The 27,909-nt window shown below is 39.8% G+C and overlaps 2 protein-coding genes across 6 annotated transcripts; both read left to right on the forward strand.

Annotated features, from left to right (window-relative positions):
• Positions 1-1,646: 1,646 nt before the first annotated feature.
• On the forward strand, positions 1,647-4,089 carry LOC119901652 (tripartite motif-containing protein 16-like). The gene has a single exon (XM_038717216.1). The coding sequence runs from the start codon at positions 1,716-1,718 to the stop codon at positions 3,393-3,395; it is 1,680 nt and encodes a 559-aa protein (XP_038573144.1). The 5' UTR covers positions 1,647-1,715; the 3' UTR covers positions 3,396-4,089.
• Positions 4,090-9,770: 5,681 nt separating this feature from the next.
• tmem71 (transmembrane protein 71) lies at positions 9,771-27,901 on the forward strand. Of its 5 annotated transcripts, none has more exons than XM_038717217.1 (12): positions 9,771-9,975; positions 13,170-13,257; positions 13,803-13,855; positions 13,999-14,060; positions 16,732-16,777; positions 17,711-17,920; positions 20,227-20,498; positions 21,873-22,067; positions 22,380-22,446; positions 22,731-22,792; positions 23,197-23,246; positions 23,343-27,901. In XM_038717217.1, the coding sequence occupies exons 4-12, from the start codon at positions 14,030-14,032 to the stop codon at positions 23,364-23,366; spliced, it is 957 nt and encodes a 318-aa protein (XP_038573145.1). In that variant the 5' UTR covers positions 9,771-9,975; positions 13,170-13,257; positions 13,803-13,855; positions 13,999-14,029; the 3' UTR covers positions 23,367-27,901. The 5 variants fall into 5 exon arrangements, with proteins under 5 accessions (XP_038573145.1, XP_038573146.1, XP_038573147.1 ...); XM_038717218.1 differs by having other exon boundaries at positions 13,803-13,850; XM_038717219.1 differs by having other exon boundaries at positions 13,174-13,257.
• Positions 27,902-27,909: the final 8 nt, after the last annotated feature.

A 27,909-nucleotide genomic window follows, 5' to 3' on the forward strand; every position in this document is an offset into this window, starting at 1 on the left:
GTACTTTAAAAAAAGTAACTAGTAATGTGTAATCCATTACCTTTTTTGAGTAACTACCCCAACACTGGGTGTCACAGATGAGAACAGCTGGGACAGAGATTGCTTTGTGTGTAGGGACAGGTTTGTGGGTGGTGGAGGTAGAGGAGGATTTAGTAGCACTTTAAAAGTGGAAAATAATTTGCCTGAGTCAGTGGCACTGCTAATTCTGTAAATGCTCTGTATTTGTATAGCGCCTTTCTAGTCTTTTCGACCACTCAAGGCGCTTTTACACTACATCTGCATTCACCATTGGCCATACACTGGTGGAACAGCCGCCAGGGACAATTCGGGGTTCAGCATCTTGCCCAAGGACACTTCAACATGCAGCCTGGGGGAGCCGAGATTGAACTGCCGACCTTCTGATTAACGGCCAACCTGCTCTACCTCCTGAGCCAATTCTGTCATTATGGAATGCAGTTTTAGCAGCACTGCATTCCACAATGACTGGTTGAGAAGGAGGATAGGAGCATTTGGTAGCCCTCAAGGTCAGCAGGGTCTCCGGTTTTTCACCATTTTCTTTCAGTGGCTCTGAGATCTATGGATGGTACCAGTTAGCCAAGGGTCGGGCTGGTTTGGGCGAGCAGGTTTGTATTTATGGCAGCGTTTATTTGGGAGATTCATGGTAAGAAAAGTGCTTAGGATTAATAGCTTGGATTCCCTGCCTGTCAGTCAGAACTAAAGAAGCCTCTCGGATGAGAGGCAAAACATCTTTGAATATCTTGAACCAAGTCCAGTTGCCCCAAGGTCTGATGGCTGAACTTGAAGTTCCATAATGATTAAAAAGATTCTCTTCATATCAATAATATGAATAAAGAATATTCCCCACATCATTTTTGATCATCATGACAATAATTTATGGTTGGAGATTTATGTTGTTCCTTTACAAGTATTTCCATGTTGTTTAACCAGAATTCAACCTACATTACCACATTTATTTTAAGCTACATTACCACATACTATTCACAACAAACTGACATAGTGTAATATTACATATATTTAAACTTGTTTTTACTGATGTTGTTTGAAACTGCTCAGGAGTCAGTGAAGTTTTTCAATGACTTCCTGCAGTGAACATCACAGCAGGTTAATAATTGAAATGTGGAAACACAACACAACACAAGAGGGCGCCTTCATCCTGTTAACTAGGGATGACTTTGGTTTGCCTTCCTTTATTTACATTAACAAGCAGTGAGAACATGATTATACAGCAGTTTAAATATTTTTTGACACTTTAGTTTGATTATTGTCAATCAAATGGTTTTAACCAGTAAAAGAAAACTGAACAGAAGTTATAGAAGAGTTGGATAAATTTGGAGCCATCAGCAAAGCCTGAGGAGCCTGAAGAATTATTTTACAACTAAAAACTTAGGGTAGCAGTTTTAACTGAGGCTCATAGTAAATGAAGAAACAAGATTCAAATCCATAGAGCTGCTCTTCTTCTTGAAATGAATTACCAGTTTATTAGTTTGTTTACCCCTCCTTCTTCGTCCATACACTTCCTTGTTCCCTCCCCTTCAGATCTACAGTTTGAAGATGGGTGTGACCAACATGTGGTAAAGTGCAGGAACTGACAGAACCCATTCGCTGCAGAAACACATGCTGTTTGGATCAGAGCTCTATGTAGTTTCACTTCTAAGGAAGTGAAACTCAGACAGTCATTGCCACTGAGAGGTGAAATGGCGCAGAAAGGAGTTCAGCTGGACCAGGAAACCTTCTCTTGTTCCATCTGTCTGGATCTACTGAAGGATCCGGTGACTACTCCCTGTGGACACAGCTACTGCATGAACTGTATTAAACGCTTCTGGGATGAACAGGATGAGAAGAAAATCCACAGCTGTCCTCAGTGTAGGCAGACCTTCACACCGAGGCCTGTCCTGGTGAAAAGCACCATGTTAGCAGATTTAGTGGAGGAACTGAAGAAGACTGGACTCCAAGCTGCTCCTGCTGATCACTGCTATGCTGGACCTGAAGATGTGGCCTGTGATGTCTGCACTGGGAGAAAACTGAAAGCCCTCAAGTCCTGTCTGGTATGTCTGGCTTCTTACTGTGAGAAACACCTCCAGCGTCATGATGAGGTAGCTCCGTTAAAGAAACACAAGCTGGTGGAGCCCTCCAAGAAGCTCCAGGAGAACATCTGCTCTCGTCATGATGAGGTGATGAAGATGTTCTGCCGTACTGATCAGCAGAGTATCTGTTATCTCTGCTCTGTGGATGAACATAAAGGCCACGACACAGTCTCAGCTGCAGCAGAAAGGACTGAGAGGCAGAGAGAGCTCGAGGTGAGTCGACAAAACATCCAGCAGAGAATCCAGGACAGAGAGAAAGATGTGAAGGTGCTTCAGCAGGAGGTGGAGGCTATCAATGGCTCTGCTGATAAAGCAGTGGAGGACAGTGAGAAGATCTTCACCGAGCTGATCCGTCTGATGGAGAAAAGACGCTCTGATGTGAAGCAGCAGGTCAGATCCCAGCAGGAAACTGAAGTGAGTCGAGTCAAAGAGCTTCAGGAGAAGCTGGAGCAGGAGATCACTGAGCTGAAGAGGAAAGACGCTGAGCTGAAACAGCTCTCACACACAGAGGATCACAACCAGTTTCTACACAACTACCCCTCACTGTCATCACTCAGTGAATCTACAGACTCATCCAGCATCAAGAAACGTCCTCTGCGCTACTTTGAGGATGTGACAGCGGCTGTGTCAGAAGTCAGAGATAAACTACAGGACATTCTGAGTAAAAAATGGACAAACGTCTCACTGACAGTGACTGAAGTGGATGTTTTATTGCCACATTTACAACCAGAGCCCAAGACCAGAGCTGGATTCTTAAAATATTCACGTGAAATCACACTGGATCCAAACACAGCTTACACAAAACTGTTGTTATCTGAGGGGAACAGAAAGGCAACAGGAATGAGAGAAGCACAGTGTTATTCTAGTCACCCAGACAGATTCACTAGATGTTGTCAGGTCCTGAGTAAAGAGAGTCTGACTGGACGTTGTTACTGGGAGGTGGAGTGGAGAGGGAGAGGGGTTTATGTAGCAGTTGCATACAAGAATATCAAGCGAGAAGGGGGAGCCATTGAATGTGAATTTGGACAAAATGACAAATCTTGGACATTAAGGTGTGACAAAAACGGCTATAACATCTTGTACAACGAAGTCCAAACTCCCGTCTCAGGTCCTTGGTCCCCCACAGTAGGAGTGTACCTGGATCACAGAGCAGGTATTCTGTCCTTCTACAGCGTCTCTGAAACCATGACTATCCTCCACAGAGTCCAGACCACATTCACTCAGCCTCTCTATGCTGGACTTCGAATTTTAGATTTTGGAGACACTGCTGAGTTTTGTGAACTCAGATAGTCAGAAGTTATTTGAGGGAAAGTAGGTTAAATTCTCTGTTTTAATCCTTAAACTTAATTTGTCGTCATGTTTGTTGCTGAGAGCTGATTGTGGCATTTCTTCACTGCACAGAGGTCACCTGTCAATCAAACATTATGGGTGGTACTTTGGCATCTTCTCATTAGTTGCTGTGTAAATGTTTGAGTTTTTTTTAGGTGGCGCTCAGGGACGTCACTAGGATTGAAAGACGGGGTATGCATAACTTGTGCTTGAGAAATCTCTGCACTCGCACCTTTTACTTACTTAGACTGTTACTGTATTATAACTACAGTTATGTCAACAACCAGTGAAGAAGCCAAGTTACTGTGTTACATGGGCGTCAACAAACGACAAATGTGGGTGGGTCCTGTGGTGTATAACATATGTGCATTTGACCATTACAGTTTAACATAATACTCTGCAGCTGGAGAGAGGGACAGTGAACCCTTAAGGGGAAGTAATGATTGATGGGTGTGCAAAGAGTGAACCCTTCTATGGAATTTGACCTCTGACCCAGTGGTAGGGGGAGTAGTGATTAGTGTCTATGAAGGGACTTTGCCCTTATATGGTTTTTAGCAGAGACCTAAACATGTCCTATATAAGCTGTGTTCAATGTACAGAGAGACAGAGTGGCCATCGGGCTGGGTCACTCTCCAAGCTGCTGCAGAGCTTGTAATTGATGCTGAATTCTTTGATGTAATAAACTTTTATAATCAAGAACAGTGTCAAGCGGATTTCTTCTCAACACATCATCGCAGCATTATCGTTCGGACACCACAGTCCTTCTCCAGGAGTTTTTTTATATATATATATATATAGCCTATATATATAAAGAGAACAAGATGTGATGTTCTTTAACACTATTTTATAGAAATCCTCATTGCTTATTGCTTATATGCTATTTTATAGCTGCTTGGTTCATTGTTTTGCTCCAAACTGCATTTCGTTGTGTTTTGTATACAATAACAATAGTCTCTATCATGATTCCTGAATTCAAATTTCAGGTTTGTGTCTTGAGGCCTTCCCCCTGAAAATTTTGAGCAATAAACACTTAATTTCCTGCATTCTGGTGAATATTTCTGCACCAATTTCTCAATTTTTCTCAATTTCTTCAATTTTATTTATATAGCGCCAAATCACAACAACAGTTATCTCACAGCGCTTTTCATAAAAGAGCAGGTCTAGACCATACTCTATGATGCTATTTACAGAAGCCCAACAGTTCCCACCAAGAGCAAGCACTAGGCGACAGAGGCAAGGAAAAACTTCCTTTAAGAGGCAGAAACCTCGAGCAGAACCATGGCTCAGGGTGGGCGGCCATCTGCCTCGACCGGTTGGGGGTGAAGGAGAGAGAGAGAGAGAGAGAGCGAGAGAGAGAGGGCAGGAGAGGAACAGAGAGAAAAAGAGAGGGATGGAAGGAAAGAGAGAGGGGAGGGAGGCAGCCTACACAATATACACACAGAGGTACAGACAGTGAAGGTGATGTTGCTATAGACTAAATGAAAAATGGTACAGATATTTATAGTAGTGTTAATGGTAACAATCGTAATGTTAATGATTATAATAACAATAATAACAATAGGACTAGTAACAATAGTCGTTGTAGCAGAGGGTGTCGAGCAGGAACACGGGGGCAGCAGGTGACCCGCACCACAGATCCAGACTCACAGCTCCAGAGCCAGAAACACCTGCAGGAAGTGATAGGAGGAGAGAGGAGAGGACGAGAAAGCACAAGACTACCGGAAAGGGGAGAAGTTGTGTTAGTAACATGCAATAATGGGATAAGGTTGCATACAGAGGGAGAGAAAGTAGAGGAGAGAGGAGCTCAGTGCATCATAGGAAATCCCCCAGCAGTCTAGCCTATAGCAGCATAACTAAGGGATGGTTCAGGACTCACCTGAGCCAGCCCTAACTATAAGCTTTATCAAAGAGGAAAGTCTTAAACCTACTCTTAAATGTGGAGATGGTGTCTGCCTCCTGAACCCAAACTGGAACCTGGTTCCACAGGAGAGGAGCTTGATAGCTGAACGCTCTGGCTCCTAGTCTACTTTTGGAGACTCTAGGAACCACAGGTGCATTCTGGGAGCGCAGTGCTCTGGTGGGGTAGTAAGGTACTATGAGCTCTTTAAGATAAGATGGTGCCTGACCATTAAGAGCTTTGCAGCTAAGAAGAATGATTTTAAATTCTATTCTGGATTTTACAGGAAGCCAATGCAAAGAAGCTAAAACAGGAGAAATATGATCTCTTTTCCTGGTTCCTGTCAGAACACGTGCTGCAGCATTCTGGATCAGCTGAAGAGTCTTAATGGACTTTTTCGAGCAGCCTGATAATAAAGAATTGCAGTAATCCAGCCTAGAAGTAACAAATGCATGGTCTAGTTTTTCTGCATCATTTTTAGACAGGATGTTCCTGGTTTTTGCTTAATGTTCTCACATTAAGCAAATTTCAAGGGCCGCCTTAAACGACATGTACTGATCAAAGACAACTCCAAGATTCCTCACAGTGGTGCTGGAGGCCAGGGCGATGCCATCAAGGGAAACTATATCTTTAGATAATGCGTTAATGCGAGTTTAACATTAGAAAATTACATCCAGGTTTTAACATCCTGAAGGCACATTTGATGTTTAGCTAACTGATGAGTTTCATCTGGTTTGATCGATAGGTGAACAAATGATGAACATTCACTTAAAAAGCAACTTTTTTGTGACAGTATGTGAGCACAAAGACACACCTGAGCAGCAGGTATCCTAAAATTCTTCGTTTACCTTGCTGTGCAGTAGCCACGAGCAGTGAAAACAAGGAATGGAGTTTAACTTATATGGACTCTAAATGAGACAAGTGGAATGGATTTGAAGAAGCAGCAGAGTGAAAGTGAAGGCTGTAGAATGGAGTTAACGGTAATTTATTAGAGCATTCTTCAAGTGGAATGGATTTGATTGACGATGCTCTGAAAGGTGAACAAACAGATGCGCTGAATTTCAGACAGTAAAAGTGAGTGGGTCCAATAACATTGCTCTCCTCTACAATGGTTCCGACGCCCATGTAATGTTAGCTTTTAGACACATCAACGCTAAATGGGGGGAATTCACTTAGGCCACACTGAGTTCTTCTGTAGTCTGTGACTTAAATGCTACCCAGCCGCTCATGTAAATGTGTGATAAAGTAAAGTCGAATTCCCCTGTCTTTTAGATAAGTTGCAGATTCAAAGGATGCTATTTAATTACACTAATTACTGTTACTGCACTGTGGATTGGTTCAATCAGAGTGTTTTTTTGCTCTGTAGTTTGGTTTGCATACAAACAAACATTCAAAAGTTGTTGATAAGGATCCTATTTAAAGTGACTACTGTCTGAATTTAATAACCTGATGGTGGAATGAATAAAATATTTGGAGTAATGATTACTACGTATATATATGGATAAAATTTTTGTATGGTTACTTTAATTTAATTTAATTAGGCAACATCTACATATTTATTTAATTTATTACAGCCAATGAATGCAGAAGAAAATGTCTGTTGTTAGAAGAAAACAAAACAGCCTATATTTCCTTGGACCTGTAGACCACAGACTGACCTGTAGAATACTACTGACTTCAGAATCAGCTCCCCCAATCTCCCACTTCTCTCTCTCTCTCCAACACATTACATACTCTCTCTCTACAACAGTATTACATGAAATTATGACATTATGACATTTAGTTTTCACTGACAACAACATTCTACGGGGACTTATATTGTTTTGAAATAGGCTACTAGAGATAGGTAATATTAATGGCGTTCACTCTACCAACACTAGTGTTTTCCATGGCCAACTAAATATCCCCTTTCCTTTATCTCAGGTTAAGGTAGCTTAAGTTCAGCAAGTAACAGTCACTAACAACAACTTACAGTATCACTCACTACCATGCTCACTACGCTGAATCAATCTTCCTTCACCATGTCTGTGTGTCGGTGTGTGTTGTGTGTGTGTGTGTGTGTGTGTGTAGTAACGTTGCTCTGCAGCTCGGCAGAGCAGCGATGAGCATTCAGGGAGGGGGAAGCAGGTGCTTCCAGGTAAGTGTTTGTCTCCCTGGGTGTTCATAGTGTCAGCTCTTTCCCCTGTTTGAGCGTTCGAGTCCCCACAGATTAATACATTTCCCATGGTTTTATAATGGTTAACTTCCTCCTCAAGAATAGAGAAAATATCTGGGTTGTAGTAGGGGGGTTCTGGTGGAGGTATATAGATGACACACATGTAGACATGTTGTCATCTGTTAATTTTCAACTGTATATAAGATTCTCCTTTTTTAATAACTGTGATGAACTGGCTCAGTTCTGATTTACACCATATAATCAGGCCTCCTGAATCTCTGCCTTGGGTTATTGTGGGATTTTTTGTTGATGGTATAATAATGTCAGTGTAGCCGTGAGGACGACCAGTGGAAACATCTTCTCTGCACCATCCTGTAAAACTATGATGTCAGAGTCTATTATCTCGCTATTAAAATCTGAATTTCTGCTCTTTAAACCAAAAGCTGATGATCTCAGACCTTGAATGTTCCAACATGTTATTGTAAACGATTTCATCTCCAAGTGTAATCTGTTCAAAAATTAGACAAACACCTTAAAAAACAAATAATAATAATAGTAAACTAGATATTAAAAAATAATACTAGTAACAAACGAAAAGAAAAAAAAGTGTGAGTGACATTTTAGAGTGTATCATGTGTGAAATACTGTTAAGAATTCTCCTTATATTACTATTCATTTAAAATGATATCCAACATGCTAAACTATGAATTATTGTGATGTCTTTAAGAGGTCTCTGCTCTTGCACCATGTAGCTATATGAGGCGAGAGCAGAGCAGGTTTAGCATGTGTAATATGTTTTTGAGTTCACCAGAGGGGGGCGGGGCTGTGGCTCTTCTCACCGCTGCAGCATAATTCAGTCCAATAGGATGAATGCTGCTCCTGTAGTCTTGGTTCTGCCATTGGGATGAGGGGGGGTACAGGACCTCCAGGCTGGGGGGCTCTCTGGCTGGGTATCAGTGGCCAGTGTTGTGTTGGCTGTGGGTTGTGATGTTGGTGATGCGGTGGGTTTGGTGGCCTGGCCGTCCTCTCTGACGGCCGTGGGTGGATGTATGGTGGAGGTCTAGATGGTCTGGATGGTCTTGAAGGTCTAGGAGGTCCTGGAGGTCTGCATTGTGTGGTTACCCCTTGGAGTGGGGTCCTTCCAAGAACAACATCCTTCAGGGTCCTAGCAAGGGTGGGGACTGCATTTCTGTGCAGGTGTATGTTATCATACAGGCAGTCCAGGTGCAGGGTCGGGTGGCGGACCAAGAACACGTTGGGTTTGAGGGCACAGTCCCTGGAGAGACTGATATTCACTCTGTGAATGGTGTGGGGGTGGAAATCTCTCCTGTGCAGCAGCGTGGACATGACTATCTTGCTGGTAGGGAAATTGGTGGAGGCTTGCTCAATGACTCTCCTCAGAGTCTGCCAGTCTGTCCTGCTGGGACCTTAAGTTGTTGGTGCCTGTATGGATGATGATGTGGCTGGGTGAGCCTAGCTCAGGCACTGTTAACAGCTCCAGGGCTCTCCTGGTGTTGGGGCACCAGATCTTCTCCATTTTGTGCCTTGGGAATAAGGTCTTTTCATCCAGGAACTTTCCATTAGAGTCCATGAGGAGGATAATGTCAGCCCTTCTGCCTGTGTGTGTTTGTTCAGACTCAGCTGTCGGGTCTGGATGTGGAGCTGTGGTGGTGGTTTCAGGCCTGGAGTTTTGAGGTACTTGGACTTTGCTTTACATTCAGTGTTCTTTTATATGTTTACTCCGCCATGTTTCAGAGGGAAACATTTTAATTTTTGTTCCAGTACATTTATTTGATTTATTTTATTATGAGTTAATATACAGCATGAGACTGTTAATATGAAATATTGTAAACAAATAAAATATATTATATTATTATGAATTTAGCAGTATATAAAGTGATTAAGATGATCTTCACCTTTACTAGCTGCAACACTAAAGTGATGAACACATTAATCTGTCAATGATTACAATTCAGTAATACGGTACAATGTTCATTAATATGAAATGGGACATTCTGCATAATGAGTACTTTTGGTAGTCTACTTTAAATACATTTTGATGTTAATACTTTTGAATGCAGGACTTTTACTTCTAGTATTGCTACATTTACTAATAAATGATGAATAGGCCTACTTCTTCCAAACTGATAAACACAGTTTAGTATTCTTATCTTCAAAAGTGTGCTTTTTGAAATAGCGATATGCCTTTACTTTGAAAATCCTGACCAGAACCTGTATTGTAACTGCTGTTGTGTGTTTTAACTTGTCAGCCGGTGGTGTTTCCTTTGTGTGGGCGAGGCTAAGTGACAGCTGCGGAGCTCTGAGACTCGGATCTTCGGTGTGTTTTTATTCACCCGAAGACAAATTGAAGATTTTAAAAGAAAAGTGGAAAAAGGGGAAAAAGAAGAAGAGTACAGACAGTTAAATCCCTCAGCCAGAAGAAGACTTTTCTTCACTTGCGGCAGAGAAACCTGGAGGAAAACAAACCGGTGAGTTCAGTCCCGTTATTCTTTGTCTGGATTTACACAGAAGAATCTGCTGAGATCAACGTAACGTTACACATATACTGTATATATACAACGAATAGCGTTCTGGACCTTTTTAAGTAACTAACATTATTTTAAACCCAATTTGATTTCATGCAAAGACATTTTCTTTCCAGTTATTTGGTTATTAATAGTGAAGTTTCTTCCTTTATCTGCATTATGACAGATGCAATCTTTATCAGTTTCCTTAGGTGCATTACATATTATAATTATAATTGCAGGACGATACCAAAAGACATACCAGACTTTATCTTGGAAATATTATAGGAATGTTGCTGCTAAAAATAGCGTGAAGCCACAATACGCACAATTTAAGACACTGTGAGTAATATAGAATAGAATAGTTAGTCTAATAACTTAGTGAGGGTGAAAAAACGCAATATGAGGAATTAGAGTAATATTGTTGTAAATAATAAAGGATTCTTTAAAACACGAAAGAAAACTTTATAAATTATTTTCTGAGCAGAGCAGCATAAACACTATGTAGGATATTATATTATAGGGCTATTATTAAAATTATAATGCAATAATAATAATATTATTAGAACAGTGAGGACTCTGTGAACTCAAAATTAGCAGCCCACATACAATAAGTGGCACTAAAGCAATAATAAAAGTATAATACAAAATTTTTAACAACTCATTTGACAATAAGTGCTGTAAGAATTCAATTCTGTGAATCTTAAACCTGCTGGAAGCTCCTGTAAAAATATTTTAAAAGACCTACAGAGACCCTGCAGGCAGGGTACTCCTGTGGCTGTGTGTTGGGGATGGTGAAATGGTTTGATCCATTTTTGTGTTTCCTGCTACGCATTTTCCTCCAGCATCAGCAGCTCCAACAGAAACAGACTGCTGCTGCTGCAATGGATGCTGGGAAACACAGGCTGGGAAGAGTCCAAAATGAGACAAATGTGGGGAAATTAAATAATTTAAGACATGCCACTATAAAGCATGGAAGGTACTGAGGTTAAATAGTTGGGAAATATCAAATATCAGTTTTGTTTTAGGGTTATAATTAAAAATCTCATATTTTAACCTCACTGAGTATTACCCAATATATTATAGAGTTTGGATGTTTTATTATTGTTAACCAAAATAACCATCTTTTTTCATTATATTGTGAAGTTTGGAAATTTTCCGTAAACTTACACATTATTTAAATTCAAATCTTTAAGCTTTTTTTTACTGTTTCTGAAGGTCATGCATGTAGAAAACACAAAAAGCAGGCAGTATATATTTGATGATAACAACTAAAACTCAAGATTGTGAGACTGAACATAATATAGTTTACAACATATTGAAAGGTTGCAACTGCGGTTTTCCAGCCAGTCTCTGTTTACAGATTCTCAACTAGGATTAATAGTCTGGATGCCACCAAACCAAGTCTCTACTCTGTTTTATTAATGAACACAAAGCTCTGGTTTCTTTGCTTGTTCTTCATAATTCTGCAGGGTAGTTATTGTCATACAAACCTGTCCTGAACAGCGAAGAGGAACTTCAGTTTACAGGCACATTGTTTGTTATCCTCCTTCAAACACAGGCAATGCTGCACTCTGAAAGTGGCCTCAATGTGTGGAAGAGATTTTTTCTTATTAAAAGAAGGAGAGGCTTTGACTGTTGCTAGTATTTTAAAGTCCACTCAGATATGAGAGGTATCTCACTACAGGGCTCACACGCATACTCAACTAAAAGTTCTGCAATCAAAATACACAAGTACAGAAATGTTGGCAGCAGACTGTATCATATCATTAGTGATGCATTAACATGTAAAGGGAAGCTACTTTTAGCAACTTTATTATACTGTTGAGTAGTTTTTCTATAACAAGACATCAGTGTGCAGTATAAAGTAAAATATTTCCCTCTGAGATGTAGTGAAATAGAATAAAATCTACATAGTAAAGTACACATACCTCAAATATGTACTTAGGTACAGTACTTGAAGAAATGTACACCATGGATTTTTTGACTTTGACTTGAGTTGTAGACAAGTCCTGGAAAATTCCAAAACTGCAAAATGTCCTCCATGAAAATAAATATGTCATATAAATATTGACCTTGAATGCTAATATACTGTATGTTTGGTTAAAATTAACCTTTTTACGCAAATAATATCGAAGTCAGATTGTCACAAAGTGTCTTTATCAATTAAATTCAATTCAATTCAAAATAGCTTTATTGGCATGAATGTGTAACAACAATATTGCCAAAGCATCATACATACTACATAAGAACAATCAACCTCATACACTTCATTAAACGTAAAGTAATCAAAGCGTATGTGTGTTTGTGTTAAAAAAATAAAATAAAAAATTTAAAAATTTAAATAAAATACATAAACAAAACAGTAAGCGTGTGTGTGTGTGTTAAAAAAATAAAATAAATATAATAATCAAAACATATCTCATTCTCCCGAGGAAGAACTCTGGAGTCCGCTCCATAACCTTTCCTCTAGAGCCTCTGACTGCACTAATAACTAAATCACCAGCTGGCCTCTAAACTGTTAGTGTTGTTTTAAATCATGAGGAGCATTTTTCAGTTGAAACAGGGCGATGAGCGATAACACCCCCACCCCCCCGCCCATACGCACACACACACACACACACACACACACACACACACACACACACGCATACACACAACATCAGAGTCTCTGTTTGCGGCCCACTAACTGTCGCTGACCCAGTTCATCTGTTCATTTATTCACCAGAACAGACCAATAGACAGCAGAGTGTTGTCAGATCTTTGACTGCAGGCGATCAAGCTCAGAAAGAACACAGATATTCAGAAAATAAAAAGTAAAAGTAAACCGTATTTATGTGACAGATTTTGTAATCTCTTAAATTAACCAGAAATAATAACCACAGTAAAACTTAAAGAGAGCTGGTTAACCCACTAATCTCCCTTCGTGGTTCAGGCCTCTGATGTCTCACCATTATCTGGTTTCTTGTCCACATGAAGTCACAGGAAACAACATGTGACTTCACTCGCCACTGTCTCAAACTGAGCCTTCAGGGTTTTCACTGGGACTGGCAGAGTTACAGTTCCTCTCTGCAGAGAAGGAGTTAACAGGAAACATGAGCTCAGAATCACAGCCCCTTTGTTTTCTCTGTTTTCTTTTCTTCTGCATTTTTTCTCAGGCAGCTGCAGGATGTGACAGAACCAGAACACAAAACACTGCGGAATACTGAAGGCCACAACGAGCTCTGAGCGGGAACACGCTTTAAGGTTAGGCTTAAAAAACATTATAAATATCCTGCACTAATTTTGTAGTCTGATTTATATTAACTTGGAGAGTCTTAATTTAGTTAATCCCCTGAATGCTCAGGCTGGAGAGGAGAACTCCTCTGATCACCTCTGCGGGGATTAACAGAACTGATGGAGCTTTAAGAAGTTACTAGTTACTAGAGCAGATCAGGGAGGAGGGCAGATCTCTGAACAGCTTTTTTTTAATTTATGCCTCTAAAAGAACAGACTGCTCTCCTTTCTCTCTCCTGCCTGGTGACCTTTATTCTGTATTTTTCTTCTTGACTCCAAACAACATTGAAATGTATCCTGCTAACAGGTAGCCTGATTTCTCCTCTTCCTCTCCTCACTGCTGCACTGGGTGACATGTTCCTTCATCACCATCAACACACACACTGTTTAGTTTGACTCAGTCCCACATACACCGTCCTCCTGCCCCAAATACTTAGTAGAGCACCACAAGAGGATTCATCTGCCGCTGGAAATAGTCCCCTACAAATGCACTATTTTCTCCTGTTTGTTGATAGAGACTACAACGAGCAGCTGTTCTAGGAAATTACCGAGCCCTTTCAAAGGCAAGGCAAGTTTGTTTGTATAGCACATAAGACACATAAAACATAAGAATAGAAATAGAGACAAACTCGAACATGAGTTTTGTTGACAATAACAAAAATGGCTGCATGCTTTTCACTGCTGGTGTTGGGTTTCTGATATCTTTCACAGATTGACAGAAGAAGCTCGGCTGCAGACAAACATGGCCCTGTTCTTCTCCGGGGCCGTTACAAGTACGTCATTGCATAAAAATACAAAATACAGGGTTACAAGGTTGATTTATTTGTCATTTTACAGCATAGGGTTTTATAATGAGATGACATTTTGTTCCCTTTAAGCTACTCACACAAAGTAAACATTATACACAAAAATGATAAAATTATATACACTAGGTGGGTGGATACATTTTTTAGATCGAAGCAGGGTGTCTGCATACTCCTCACAAACTCTTAAACTGTGTTGCACAATTTCAACATCATGCCGTATCCAAATACATGAATTCTGGAAAAGTAGACTTCCCAAACTGGTCAATAGTAACACAAAGAAAAAGACGGGGAGCCAATGCAGAAAAGTCATTTTGTGCACAGATGCACTGATCCTGCATTGATCAACATATAATTCGAGATTTTCAAGAAGCTGTAAAACCCAAGACCAACACAGTCCTTTTCAGAACCTTATATTTCAACATGTCCTCGTACCTAAACGGCAGAATTGGCCAATTGTCAGTGACTCCCAAAACGACGTATATGACCCTTTCCCTAATGGACATACAGTATACTATATGACCGTTGGAAAGTACCGGTCCAGCAACAGGTGCATCATAACGTAAGTCACGTGATGTTGCATGTGGTTTTGGTTAGGTTTAGGCAGCAAAACGACCTTTGCTGCCGTCATACGGCCACTAGAGGCTGGGCCTAACAATAAACATAAAAAAGGGATTGTAATGACCTGCTTTAACAATCGACCCGTATGGTTATTTATCTGTTGAAATATAGATTGTAATAGGGTGTATATTTACTTATTGGGAGAAAACTGGTAGTTCTATGTAAAATCAGACGTTGATCACCCCTATATCGCCAAATGGCATGATCCTTGTTTCACTGCGGAGCTTTGACTGTGAGATTGACAGTCGAATCAGGCTCTGCCCATCAAAACTTCGATTCTTCGACTGTTTGGGGTCAGCCCTACACTGATGAATGCTTTTTTAGACAAAACAAATCTTCTCTCAAAGTCCACTTCCTCAACACATAGGCAAGTAGCATGGCTAAATTAGTTATGAATTTTAATTAATTGTATGAGAATTAATACCCAATTATGAATTTTAATAATTCATAAAATCAAAAAAATATTCCTCGTTTCAGGGCACCACCGGAGTTGTTATAATCCTAGAGTCTCTGGACCTCTAGGTAGCTTTTAATAATTATACAATTATTACTAGTGATCAGTTAGTTAATAATCGCTCAATTATCTTAAATCAGTCAGTCTCATATCTAAAGGGTCAATTCTCTTGGCAGGGACGTGGAAATAGGCAACACACACAGCTCTTGATTATATTACAGTGAATTTATTCTCTAACTAATGCGATATAAAAGGGTGGTTAAATAAAGGGAAAATAAACAATGGCTGAACAATGAGAAATGGAGGTTCAATTGTGGGAAGCATTTGACTCATACGGCAGAGGAGAACTAATGAAAGTAAGCTATGAGTTTAGGAGTTAAAAGGAAATATTAACATTACGGGACATCCCTGACTACAGAATGTTTATTAGGTCTTACGGCTTGTCGACAGCCTGCTTTGGCCTGTTGCTGGTCCCACGCTAGCTGCCCGATCCTGGCTTTTTGCTAGAGATTCTCCGGGGTTCTCTGTGTCTGACTGAAGAAAACGCCTCCTCCGTCTGGCAACTCGGCTGTTTTCAGGTTTCCTTCGTTGCCGCTGCAAAAGTAACTTATTAAGATTCTTTTCAGCACTAATATCAGCAACAGATAGCAACAACATGTTAACATAACTACTCAAATAGAGGCAAACGTAATCAAGTAACTAAAAGATTTCATTAAACTTAATTAAATGATTTGAGTTTTTGGAGACTGCAGTCTTTGGTTATTTAAAGTTCGGCTTCCTGGGTTATGTCACAAGTGGGTGAGAGAAGGAGTATCCCTTTGATGGGATAATGAAACAGACCCATTACAGTTGCCACGGTTACATGTGTGTGTGTGGGGGGGGGGGGCAGTTTTGATAGGCTGTTCAGGGAAATGCTAATCGCTGGTTCGTGTCCCTTTTGTCAGTTTAACAATCAGTCACTGCGTTATCAGCTTCGGAATCAAAAAGGTGCCAGTTTTATGGTCAGGGATAGCACTTAGAGAAACCAACTTTCCCAACCCCCTTCCGTTGGGGTCTCTTCAGCAGTCTATTGAAAGTTGATCTTTAACCCCCCTGCTCCTCTCTAGGAGAGGAAAAGAGGAATTTGGAGTAGCTCCAAATTTATTTAATATAAAATGCACAAAACCACACCGTTGTCCCACTACAGGCAAAAAGCCCATTCCATTCGCAGTGGAAGACAGTGAGATGCAGTTGAAAGCTCTGGAAAGGTTGACATTGGCTGATGCCACAACTTTTTAAACAACCTGAAAAAATTTATTTAAATTTCAATCTGTAAAACAACATCACTGGCTGTCACATTCCTGCAGAGTATTTATTAGCATCACATCACCTCTGTTCAGAAGAGTACTTTTACTCAAGTGGTTTCCCAGGCAGACCTCAGGAATGTTCTCCAGCTCTTCATACTGATAAAAGTCTTTATTTAGAAACAGACTCGGCTTTACAGAACAACCTAGGACAGACATGTTTCGTACGTGTGTGTAGGTTTTCACCTGTTTGTTGACTCCCATGATCTTATCTGTTGTTCAGGTTCACCAATAAAACGAAGGCTGCGGGCCAATCACTCCTTTCAGAGGTAAGAACATCTGCTTCTTGCCACAGAGGTGTTGGGTAAATCAGTAAATGCTGGTTTGTTTTCATAGCAATAAAAAATGAGCCGCCGCTGCTTTGTGCAGATTTAAGGCCGTCACACAACAAATCCTCTCATCTCATTTAAATGAAGAAAGAGGCTAAATGCATTAGATTCCTTTTCTGGGCAGATCTGACTGAACTCTGACCTGCAGCTAGTCTGAGAGAGAGTGACTTCAACATCTGTATTGGTCATGTGAGGGTTGGAAAACTGCATACTGGCAAAACATTACATCCAGTTTCCCAGTTGTAATTACATCTTTGACACTGAGGTGAACTCAATTCAGAAACTGGTAATTGTTTAAACTCCACCATGACCTAAATGCAGCAATAGAAGTTGAATGCAAATGTTAGCTCAAAGCACAGATGAACCTAAGTACAGCACGTTAGCATGGTAACAACAGTTGGGTGTTTACATCCTGATGTTTAGCATGTAACATCTACCTCCTCAAACAAAGTTCTGCTACCTGACCTTACAGATTATCAGGTTTGGGTCCAGCTGGGGCCCTTATGTTACGTAATTCTTCGGGCTCTGATCATGTTTATTACAACAATTCTCTGTGCAAATCGTTCTCAGTATATAAAGTGTGGTCTGTTGAGCTATCAGTCAGTAAGAAATGAAATAAAGCTAAAATATAGTGGGTACTGGACAGGTTTGGGTCTCAAAAGGCCTGTGCAGAACTTTACTTTAACATACATGCAGACAGCATGTTAGCATGATAACATTTCCTGTGTTAGCATGTTGGGAATAAAGTGCAGTATATGCTGACATGAGTTTGATAGTGTTGGATGACTTTTGACGTCCCCAGTGTCTTCCAGATCAGTGACTGGTTTATACTGGTATGTATACATGCTGACCTCCTGTCTGTGTCTCCCTCAGCCTCGACCTGTCTCTCCTCTCTCCTGATTCCTCGTACGTCTGTTACTCATCTGTGGATGGCGGTGATCCGTGCTCCTGCCGCCGCTCTCCGCGCCTCCTCACCAACGGATACTACAGCGTCACCGAGGACAGCTTCACCTGGGACGACTACGGCAACGTGTCGTTGACTCCCTGCAAAACCAACGTGTCATACAAGGAGAACCTGGTCAGGTGAGTGCAGTTTAAAAAACATTTACAATACAGTTCTGATTACAAACTTTATTTGTAAATATTCTTTAAAGTCTGAGTGAAACTGTTCAACAGGCAGGACAGTTTTAAAAGTTTATTTGAATGTTTTTCTAACATATATTAAAATATTTATTATGCTTGAACTTCACATGAGCATGTTCAGATAGTAAGGTTTATATCAATTAGGATAGCTATGAGTTACCGCTAGGCGGACGACATACATAAAGTCAGTGACTTAGGTTTAGGTACTAACATTTCTGATGGTTATGGTAAGGGTAGAGCTAGCACACTAATTTCTAAAGCAAACATTTATGTTCATCTGTCCAGCAGGAAGATTCTGCTCTCAAACTGAGAGAGGTTCTTTGAAAGCATTTTTTTGTTGTAAAGTTTTAAATTTACCAAAATGTAAAGTCTGGTTCCAGACCTCTGAATCAGCACCCGTATCTCAGATTATTTTCAATTATGTGTGGTGTTGTGTTCACTGACAGCTTTTTTCCTAGTTGAAAAAGCAGCTGAGCCAATCAGGACTTTGTTACAGGGATCAAAAGAATGTTAATCTTCCAATGGCAGAGAACAACCATTTTATCAGCCTTAAGAGTTAATGATTCTCTGCAGTTGTTGTTTTAAGACACATAAAAATTCTCTGCTTCTACAAGAAGGTGCAATTAACTAGTTACAAATTCCTCCCTCATGTAAAAATCCAGAATCTCTGAATACCGCACACAAATATTGTTCATTTCTGATGTTTAACAAAAACAGCACACCTCTCTTTGTAGTGATGAGGTCATTCTCAGAAGCCAATCAGAGCGAGAGGTTCAGCACATGTCGAGCAGGTTTAAAAGCTGCATATGACTCAGGTTTGACATCTGCTGTGTTCAGGAGCCAGAGTGTGATGTCAACCGGCAGGGTTGCTGGGAGACCCTCGTGTTATTGAAACCTCATCATCAACATTAGAAGAGTTTCTTTGTTCTGTTGATGAACCTGCAGGTTTACTGTCTGTATTAAACTCTGAATATTTCATTAAAAATCTTTGTCATTTTAATAATGTAACTAACTACATACAAATATAAATGATGTCAGTGTTATACAAGAAATCTCACAGTTCTCAGAAAACAAAAACAACACAACAGAGGCAGCTAAAAGGAACCAGTACAGACCCCGTGTACCCATTACATACACATGCAGATATACAAACATACCAATGTACACACATACAGTCGTATGCAAAAGTTTAGGCACCCCTGAATATTTCCATGATTTTCATTTATAAATAATTGGGTGTTTGGATCAGCAATTTAATTTTGAGCTATCACATAACTGAAGGAGACTGCTGCTGATCTACTGGGATTAAAGTTTTTCAGATGGTAGCGTCAGAATTTGGTATAAACAGCATGAAAGCATGGATCCATCCTGCCTTGGATCAACAGTTCAGGCTGGTGGTGGAGTAATAGTGTGGGGGATATTTTCTTGGCACACTTTGGGCCCCTTAATACCAACTGAGCATAGTTTAAACAAGACAGCCTACCTGTATTGTTGCTGACCACGCCCTTTATGGCCACAGTGGACCCATCTTTTGATGGCTACTTCTAGCAGGATAATGCGTCATGTCCCAAAGCTCAAATCAACATGTAGTATGTTGATATTATGGTGTATTAGTAGGTTTAGTAAATCAAAGAATCAAGGTGTGAATCATCTGAGCCACAACCTCCAGAGCGATAGCACATAGTGGTTAGTGAAACAATTTAATTTGTTCTTATTTGTTAGAAAATCTCCTGCCATTCCTTGTTTTATGTGATAAAATAAACTATTTATCTTTGGGCGTTGGATTTTAAGCTGTCACCTGTGCTTTTGGCTGCTTTTAATGGACATTTTTCAGTATTTTCTGACATTTTATACAAAAATTAGTCAATTGAAACCCACCTGCCTGTGTTTTTGGTGTGCCAAAGAGGCATACATTTAAAAAAAAGGTACATTTAACAAAGTATTAAGCAGATTAATCTATAATGAAAACAATCGTTTATTGCAGCCTTATTCTGTTCTTCATTTATAAAACAAACTTTTAGAAAAACTTGAGATAATTAACTTATATTGCGTTTATTTAATGGACACATCAATAAAGAATAAATTACACTCAATGATGATTTAGTGAGGGGAAAATTAGTTTATAAGGGAAACTGGGGGAAAGGAGGGTAAAAAGAAAGAAGCACAATTAATAGCAGTTAAAATAAGTCAGAAACATGACTGAGTCGAACATCAGGATCATTGTTCTTGTGTTTTTGACTTCTCAGGATTTTCCGGCGCAGACGGAGGCCCCGCAGTTCTCTGGCTAACCTGCTGAGTGACGTGACAGAGAGCTGCCAGTCGTGGCTGGATGAGAAAGTCTTCAGAGGCGTATTCAGAACAGGACAGAACCAAAACCAGAACTGGGATCAAGACCAGGACCAGGACACGGTCCAGGACTGGGCTAGGAGCAGCCAGGAAGGCCTAGTCCCGTTCGACGAATCATCCTGGTCTGAATTTAACAGCACCAAGCTGGACGACAGCCTCAGCTTCACTTATGGTGAGTAACACAGGAGGTTTCAGTTCAGCCAAATTACACCACAGTTCAGTCCAAATTTCCAGATCCACCGGCAGCCCTCATAAGGACTGTTTCTACAGCAGAAAGGTTCTGTTATTATATATTTTGCTGCTGTTTTTTTTTCTTCATCGTGTTGGAGTGAGCTGAAATCTCAGACACAATTAAAACCAAAACTTCTTTTAGGAGAACGGATGATTTGCTCTGTTAGTGCTGGTTTCAAACTGGTCTGTTGATGCCAATAAGTTAGTGCAATATCAGCTGATATTCACTCAAATTATCTAAGATTGGAGAAATTTGGGGCACCTTCTTGACCTTTGAACCTGGGACTTTGTAGTTGGTTGCATGTTAATCCTTTTCAATTCAATTAAAACTATATTTTCTGATCTTTCACTTAAATTTAGCTTAAAATACAGGATGCTTTAACCTCCTCCTCTTCATCTCTTCTTCCACCTCACAGGCCTCCAAGTGGTTTAGTCTCGCATTTCTAATGTGAGGCAACAACAGAAAGTGTTCATTTATTTATTTTTATAATGTATTTAAAAGGGACAGTGCACATTAATGAACATATCAGATTTGACCAATGTAAATATACCAGATTTAGCCAGAAGTTTATTTTTCATCTGTAGTTTTCATTAACATGGAGCGACCAAGCGGGAAGCTTCCGGTCTGAGAAGCGAGGCCAAAGTGGAAGTCCCTTAAACCTGCATTCTATTGAAAGACCAGCAGGGGGCAACTCCACTGGTTGCCAAATTACAGCATAATGTTCATTTAGTAAATGATAGTCCCATTTAGAGGAAAATAGACCATAAAGCAGAATATGCGTCAGGGCGGGACTATCTGTGACCTGTCAATCAAGCTAGAGTGATTGTACTCATGGCACTGTGTAAATTTACTCAGTGCCATTGAAAAGGCTTATTATGAGTTGGCTGTTCATTTTCTCTGGTGAGTACATTTCGTTTTAACCATGTTTTTGCTAGACAAAATTATCATCCCATTATCATTATCACTATCCTTAGACTTTTGGTGCTCATGGTTTCATCCCAGTTAACGTGAATTACAGATGCACCTAAGTAAGCAAGGAAGCTAGCTTCAAATGGAGCCGTTGGCTCCACCGTCTCTTCCAAAAATGGTCACGTCTGTTGCCCATAGTTGCACAAAATCAACATGGCAGCGCCCTAACGGCCAAACTCGAGGCTTCAAAACAGCAGTCCACAAACCAACAGGTGACATCACGATGACTACTTCCACTTCTTTTATACAGTCTATGGGAGCAACAGATTAACAGTATGATATCAACATGTGTGAAAACATCTAAAGGTTTCCCAAAGAGTCACACAGTTTTTTTGTCTTTTCCAGACCACACTGAGATCCCGCCCCTTCCTGACAAAGTTGCCCCGTCCCCAAAGCTGCTCATCCAGGAGGAGATTTGTTCTGAGACCTGTCAATCAAAGGAGCAGTTCACCCAGTCACTGGGCGGCCTCTCTGAAGTCCTGCCTCCGTCACCCTTCTACACCAACAGCTGCTGCTGTCAGGCCTCACCTGAGCCCGCAGGTGAGCGCCATCGCTTAGTTATTCACTCATGTTTTTGTTGTTGGTTTGAATAGTGTCCTGTGATGGGGTTAATGCTGTTCTTCATCATTAAAAGCTTCTAAACAAAATACAAAATAGCAACCTAAATCAAAACATGTTTTTTATCTTTTTTAGTCCTGCTGTGTAAAAAACTACATAAATAAGTATATGTACACAGAAGAGATGTTGTCAATGTCTAGGCTAACTGAAATTCTGATTTAAAAATGCATTTAAAAAGAGGTGATATTTCATTTAATCAGTATTCTGGTTGTTGTGTTTGTATTTGTGTTTCAGGGTTAACAATAAAGGCCCTTCTCCTTTTCATCTTCACCATCTTCATCTTCACCGCTCTATACTCTGGGTAAAACTACATTTGTATTTTATATCAATTAAAACAGGTAATCTGCGTACTGGCCTGGTTCAATGTCATTGGCTGAGACACATGTCACGCAAGTCAGAAAGTCAGGTGATCAGTTAGGAAATCCTGAAACTGGAGTTCACATTCTCCGTGTTCCTGTTACGTCAAAGTTAACATGTGACTTGAATCCTGAGTCTTAAAAATTGGATCTTTTGTTTGAGCTTCAGGTCTTCAAGGCAAAATCTGTTTTATTGTTCTGGAAAATTCCCTTTTTTTCTTCCCTGCAGGTGTCTCTGGTGGAGCGCGAGTGTTACTTTGACCGTGTTAGTGATGATCACAACATTTATGTGTGAGTAAAACAAACAAGTTCGACTGAAACATTACTATAGGTCAACATTATGGATCTGTGGATGAAATCTTCTCTGATTGGATGGAGCTTTCAGCCTGATACCCAAAAACAGAAAACCTGCAAGGAAACATGTGGTTTGCATTCTACATTAATAAAATTTTTCTAAATGAATTCTTCATTTTAAAATGACAGTGTTTACCTGACTTCTAGTATGATCGTCTGAGACTAAATTCAAGGGGAAAATGAAACACCTTCCACAAAAGACAGAAAATGTTGTATCATATTGGTATTGCTAACTCAGATTAGACAGAATCTAATTGTCACACTCAGACATTTTGATGATAAATTTACCAAATTAATAAGGTGTCTTGTTAAAACATTTCTGACGATCCGGTCTCTTACAGTCCTGATGAAGTCAGGGCCGATGGGCGAGTGGAGGAGGGCGAAGACGGAGGTGAGTCCAAAATCAAACAAGTTTCACTTAATTTTGTTGGCACAAAATAGCAGTGAAGAAATAAGAGTAACCGCTTCTAATTATTCTGTTTTTCAGGATATCACATCAAGAAACGAGTAAAAGGAGTGCCAGGAGGCAGTTTTTCGATGTTTTCCACGTGAACCTGGAGGAGTGACAGAAAAGGTCTGATGGGACACAGTAGAATTTTTTACATTTCACTAACTGTTTGCATGTAAGTTGCACTTAAAGGACTTTAGTTATGCTGAGCTCCGGAAAACATTTTACAGCAACACCTGATTGAAGCACTTTTTGAATGTAAATCTTTATCCAAATATGTTTTACGCTGTTAACTGTTTTTAAATTAAATTGAAACTGACAAATCCAAAGCAAAATGCCGGGGAAATTAGCATGGTGTTGCTTCCAGGTTGTTGACAGGACTTCCTCAAACACTTACTTGTGCTAATGCTGCACTCGACTTACGACTGGGAGACGTTTGGAAACGTTCATGTTTCTTCTGTGCTAAATGTTGGAACTATAAAAACCTTTCACCAACATCATGTCTGGATTTTCCCGGAGTGTAAAAGTTGAATCAGTGTGTTCCTGTTTAAAAAGCTGAAGGAGCTCATCGACATGGTGACATGAGTTACAGTAGTTTAGCAGGTATGAAGATAAAAAGTATCCATATCAAATATAAAACACCCAAATGTACCTGATGTATTTTTGAAAAACCGTAATTGTATCTTTTATTGTTAATATTTGAACTTGGCTTTTTTGGGCTGTCCAAAGTGACTAAACATCATACTTTACTTGTCTGGAGAACAAATTCAGGTCCAACAGCAAAACAAGTGGCGAGCGTCGCTGTGAAGCCTCACTTCTATTCCAAATAAGAGCTGTGACTTTTTCTAAATACACCGTTCTAGTTCATCTAAAATTGTAACCACAGAAAGAGAACTGCCATTTTCTTTCCTGAGGACACGGAATGAAGAGTTTTATTCCAAAATGAAATAGCCACAATTAAATAAAGACACAAAGCATAAAATCTTTTTGAAGAATCATGTTGTCCTGCTACATTAAAGCTGCACCAGCTCAGATTTTATTGTGAAAATCTGAATTCTGGTTTCCTGGATAGAGTTCTGACAAGAAAGGGTTTTGCTGTTACAGAATAATAATTTCTGACTTTCTGACGTCTGGAAAATGCATCATAAGAAGGAGACGTTTAGTTTGTTAGGTGCGTTCGAGATGACTGTGGCTGACTTTCACCAACTTCTAGTCTAACGTGAGCTGCAGGCGACTGCAGGGGTGGGGAAAAAAAATGGCGACGTCAAGTCGGACACATTCTACCCGTGTGAGCTTATTGTGGGCTGAGATCAATGGCTGATCTGGCGGCATTTTTCTTTGCAAATGCCAGTCATCGATCAGTCATTGATCTCAGAGATCCGGCAAGTGTGGGGTTCCAACTTTGTGCAGCCGGAGAAAAGAAACTGCGGCCGCTGGACTAGGCACCTGCAGCTGCCTTGCTCCTGCGAGGTTTTAATGTCATGTGACATGGTGAAGTTTTGCAGTGCCAGCGAAACACAATTTCTAACCAGCATGCCTTATGTTAAGTCTTCAGCGCCGCATGAAGCCACGCACCTAATATCACTTGATTGATAAGTTGATGGATGGGGCCATGTTGCATTCTGCAGATACACGTTTTGAAGGCTTTACATATTCTTACCTCATTCTGATTGATTTCATACTGATAGTTAAAACTAATCAGACGTGGAGACGAATCTAAAATGAACTTTATAAATAAAGTCAGAGAACAATAGTTCCCTTGTGCTACTTTAAGAGTAGCAGGTAATACACCTCATCAATCTTCTGTATTTGAAATGTTACATGATATTCAGGTTCCCAGTTGTTCTCTGCAGCTTTTTGTAGTAAAACTCTTAAGCTGTTAAGTGCCTTTATATCAGCCAGCAGTGCAGAAATACTGAATAATACAGGGATGTGTTTAATTTAATGCCTAAAATGCTGCTGACACATTTAACAGACCTGCTCCAGTGGGGAGTGTTTGATTTAACCTGCATGGTGTAGCAGGTGGGTGGAGTTTACTGCATCAGGAATATTTTCAGATCTAAAAAATCTATATTTTGTAATATATTTGGCTGTTCACACATTTGATGCCTGAACAAATGACTATGAGGAAAAGTACAAAGCAGATTTACTTGTTTCAGTAACAACAAACTCCTCGTTTCAGCTCAACCTGCTGTTGCTGTGTTGTTCTGATGGGTGTCATTTCAAACTTTGGAGTGAGCCAAGATTTGGATCAATCATGAGCAAAACACTGCGTCATAGCAGCTGAATTCATCCAAACTGATTAGAACTTAGCACCTTCCTGCCAGTAAACGTGGGTCAGTGTCAGTTTTAAAGTCTATGTGTGAACACAGCCGGTCCTGTTTTCTGTGGGACAAACTCCACCCAGCTGGCATCACAACTCCTGTATCAGTCAGGTCCTTCGCACAGTCTTACTTTGAAACAGGGATTGTACTTTCTGAGGGAGCAATAATTCCAGAAAATGGAAGAAACTCAACTATGAACTGTGTTGAGCTTTAAAACCCTAACCGTGAGCAGGGAGGAATATTTTGGGAGAGAATCTTTCCCTGAAGGTCATATACAAACAGTTTGTATTGATCGGTTACCTCTCTGTGACTCCTGTAGGAGGAAAAGAGAAATACATGTTTTCATCAGGAAAAGAAGTGTGGCTGGAAGCCGGGATGTAAATGTAAAGAAAACAAAGTACTGTATGGCATTATAAGGTTTTGACTTTATAAAGCTTTTCAAATTCGATCATGTTTGGGCCTCAAACTATGCCAAGACTTTTAGCAAACCTGAAGAAGGGAGAGGTGAGATGTGCTTTGTTTTCACTGACAGCACAAATCAACTCTTTGAGTGAAATTTAAATGTTTTCATGTGTGTTTTTGTGTAGTGGACTTTTGTCCATGTTGACCAGAGGAGCAGAGAACCTTTTATCTTTAGTTCTTCATGTTCCAGATTGTCTGAATGGATTAGGATAATATATATATAAAGCTTATGTTCAAGTTGTTGTGATAATCATACTGCATCTATGTCATAGAGGAATTACAGTAATTAACAGTTTCTTGAATCTTTTTCACTACCATCCATCTCACATGTCATAAAGGTGGCATCAAATCTGTAACATGAAGGGTTAATGTCCGGCCACACCAGAAAACTACTGGGTCTACTACTACTGTCTTTTACCTGTGAGTACACCATGTCTCTGTTGTAGAAAAGTTTATACTCAGACAGAGAAAGTTAAATAAGCTTATTAGCTGGTGACACGCAGCTAATAATCCTTCCCCAGCTCTGTCAAGACAGCTTTCTGTTAGTCAATGGTGCAAATTTGCGGAAAATAAGCTTGGATTAACTAAAGTCCTGAAAGAGAATCTGCTGATTGTGGCTATATACATTGAAAATAATTGATTTCACTGTAAAATTTTGCCTTTTAAATGCTGGTGTGACTGGACCTTTAAAGGAAAATCGGTGTGTTTTATTCACTCAAAGTGCCAAATTTGTAGAAATCTGATGATTCAACAATGAACACAAATCCATTTATATTGCTGATATTTGTAATACAGCTCTGCATGACTAATTACTTTTGATATGAACAATTTTCAAATCACTCTGTGAAATGTGACAGATCATGACCTCTGCAGCTCCAAGAAGCCTTTCAGCCTTTTCTAGCTCCTAGTTTTGGTTTTATGGCTGAAAATATGAGCCAGCTATTTCCCACAGGAGATGGTGGAGACTAAACTAGAGCTAAAAGGAGAGTGAATATTGGACTTGGATTAATGAGGTGGATACAAACATCACTCCAATGGTATGATAATGTTGCTGGATGATGTGTTACATGTCTATTTTTCTGCCCCCTGGTGGCTAAAAATGTCAATGCAGCGTTAAATGATAAAAGTTAGACATGCATCAAGTTTGGCAGTTAGTGATTTTTTTTTCTTTTATATAAACTTTTATGAGGTAAAAGATGGAAAACATTTAATATAACATTCTCTTGGATGAATCAAACCTTTAGCTTGTTTGTGTTGTAATGCAGCTACTATACATGGTCTTGTACACAGGGTTTTTTTTCTTCCATTGACTGCACTTGTTTCCAAAGGTGGAAATGTGATACTATGTGACGGCACTTATTATATTTGTTTTATAATATGTTTTTATTCAATTGTACTGTTTTCATGTTATTAAAGTCTCTGATAGTTTATCCCCTGTTCTGAAAACTGTAAAATTAAACCAGAAACAATGCGCAAACTAGATTTAAATTTGAAATTGACACCCAAAGAAGATACAAATAATGTATTATTTTACAAGATACAAATAATGTATTAATCACTGTGACAAATTTGCTTCCAAAATGACACAAAGTGTAAATCCCTGTGTTTCATTCAGCTAATTGTCTTATAGAAACAGTAGTTTAGTGATTTGGATCATGAGTAGTAGGCCCTTTCTGCCTGTTGATGGCGCTGCTTTTTAAGATTTAATTTTTACAGTATTTCGCATGTTATCAGATTGACCAGTTTCAGTGAAAATGTTTTCTCAAGTTAAAGTGAATGTTTATCATCTATTAAACCGGTTATAAAGACAAACCGTGTAT

Source organism: Micropterus salmoides, unplaced genomic scaffold (assembly GCF_014851395.1).
Source record: "Micropterus salmoides isolate LMB-PRFRI ecotype aquatic unplaced genomic scaffold, ASM1485139v1 Ms_hic_scaffold_14, whole genome shotgun sequence".
NCBI classification, from domain to species: domain Eukaryota; kingdom Metazoa; phylum Chordata; class Actinopteri; order Centrarchiformes; family Centrarchidae; genus Micropterus; species Micropterus salmoides.

Bases quoted from the DNA above. Each gene is read 5' to 3' on its own strand.
- tmem71 (XM_038717217.1), top strand. From the start codon at position 14,030: ATGGCCCTGTTCTTCTCCGGGGCCGTTACAA. The intron at 14,061-16,731 runs GTACGTCATTGC...TCTGTTGTTCAG, and splicing joins CTTCTCCGGGGCCGTTACAA to GTTCACCAATAAAACGAAGG. The intron at 16,778-17,710 runs GTAAGAACATCT...TGTCTCCCTCAG, and splicing joins GCCAATCACTCCTTTCAGAG to CCTCGACCTGTCTCTCCTCT.
- LOC119901652 (XM_038717216.1), top strand. From the start codon at position 1,716: ATGGCGCAGAAAGGAGTTCAGCTGGACCAGGAAACCTTCTCTTGTTCC.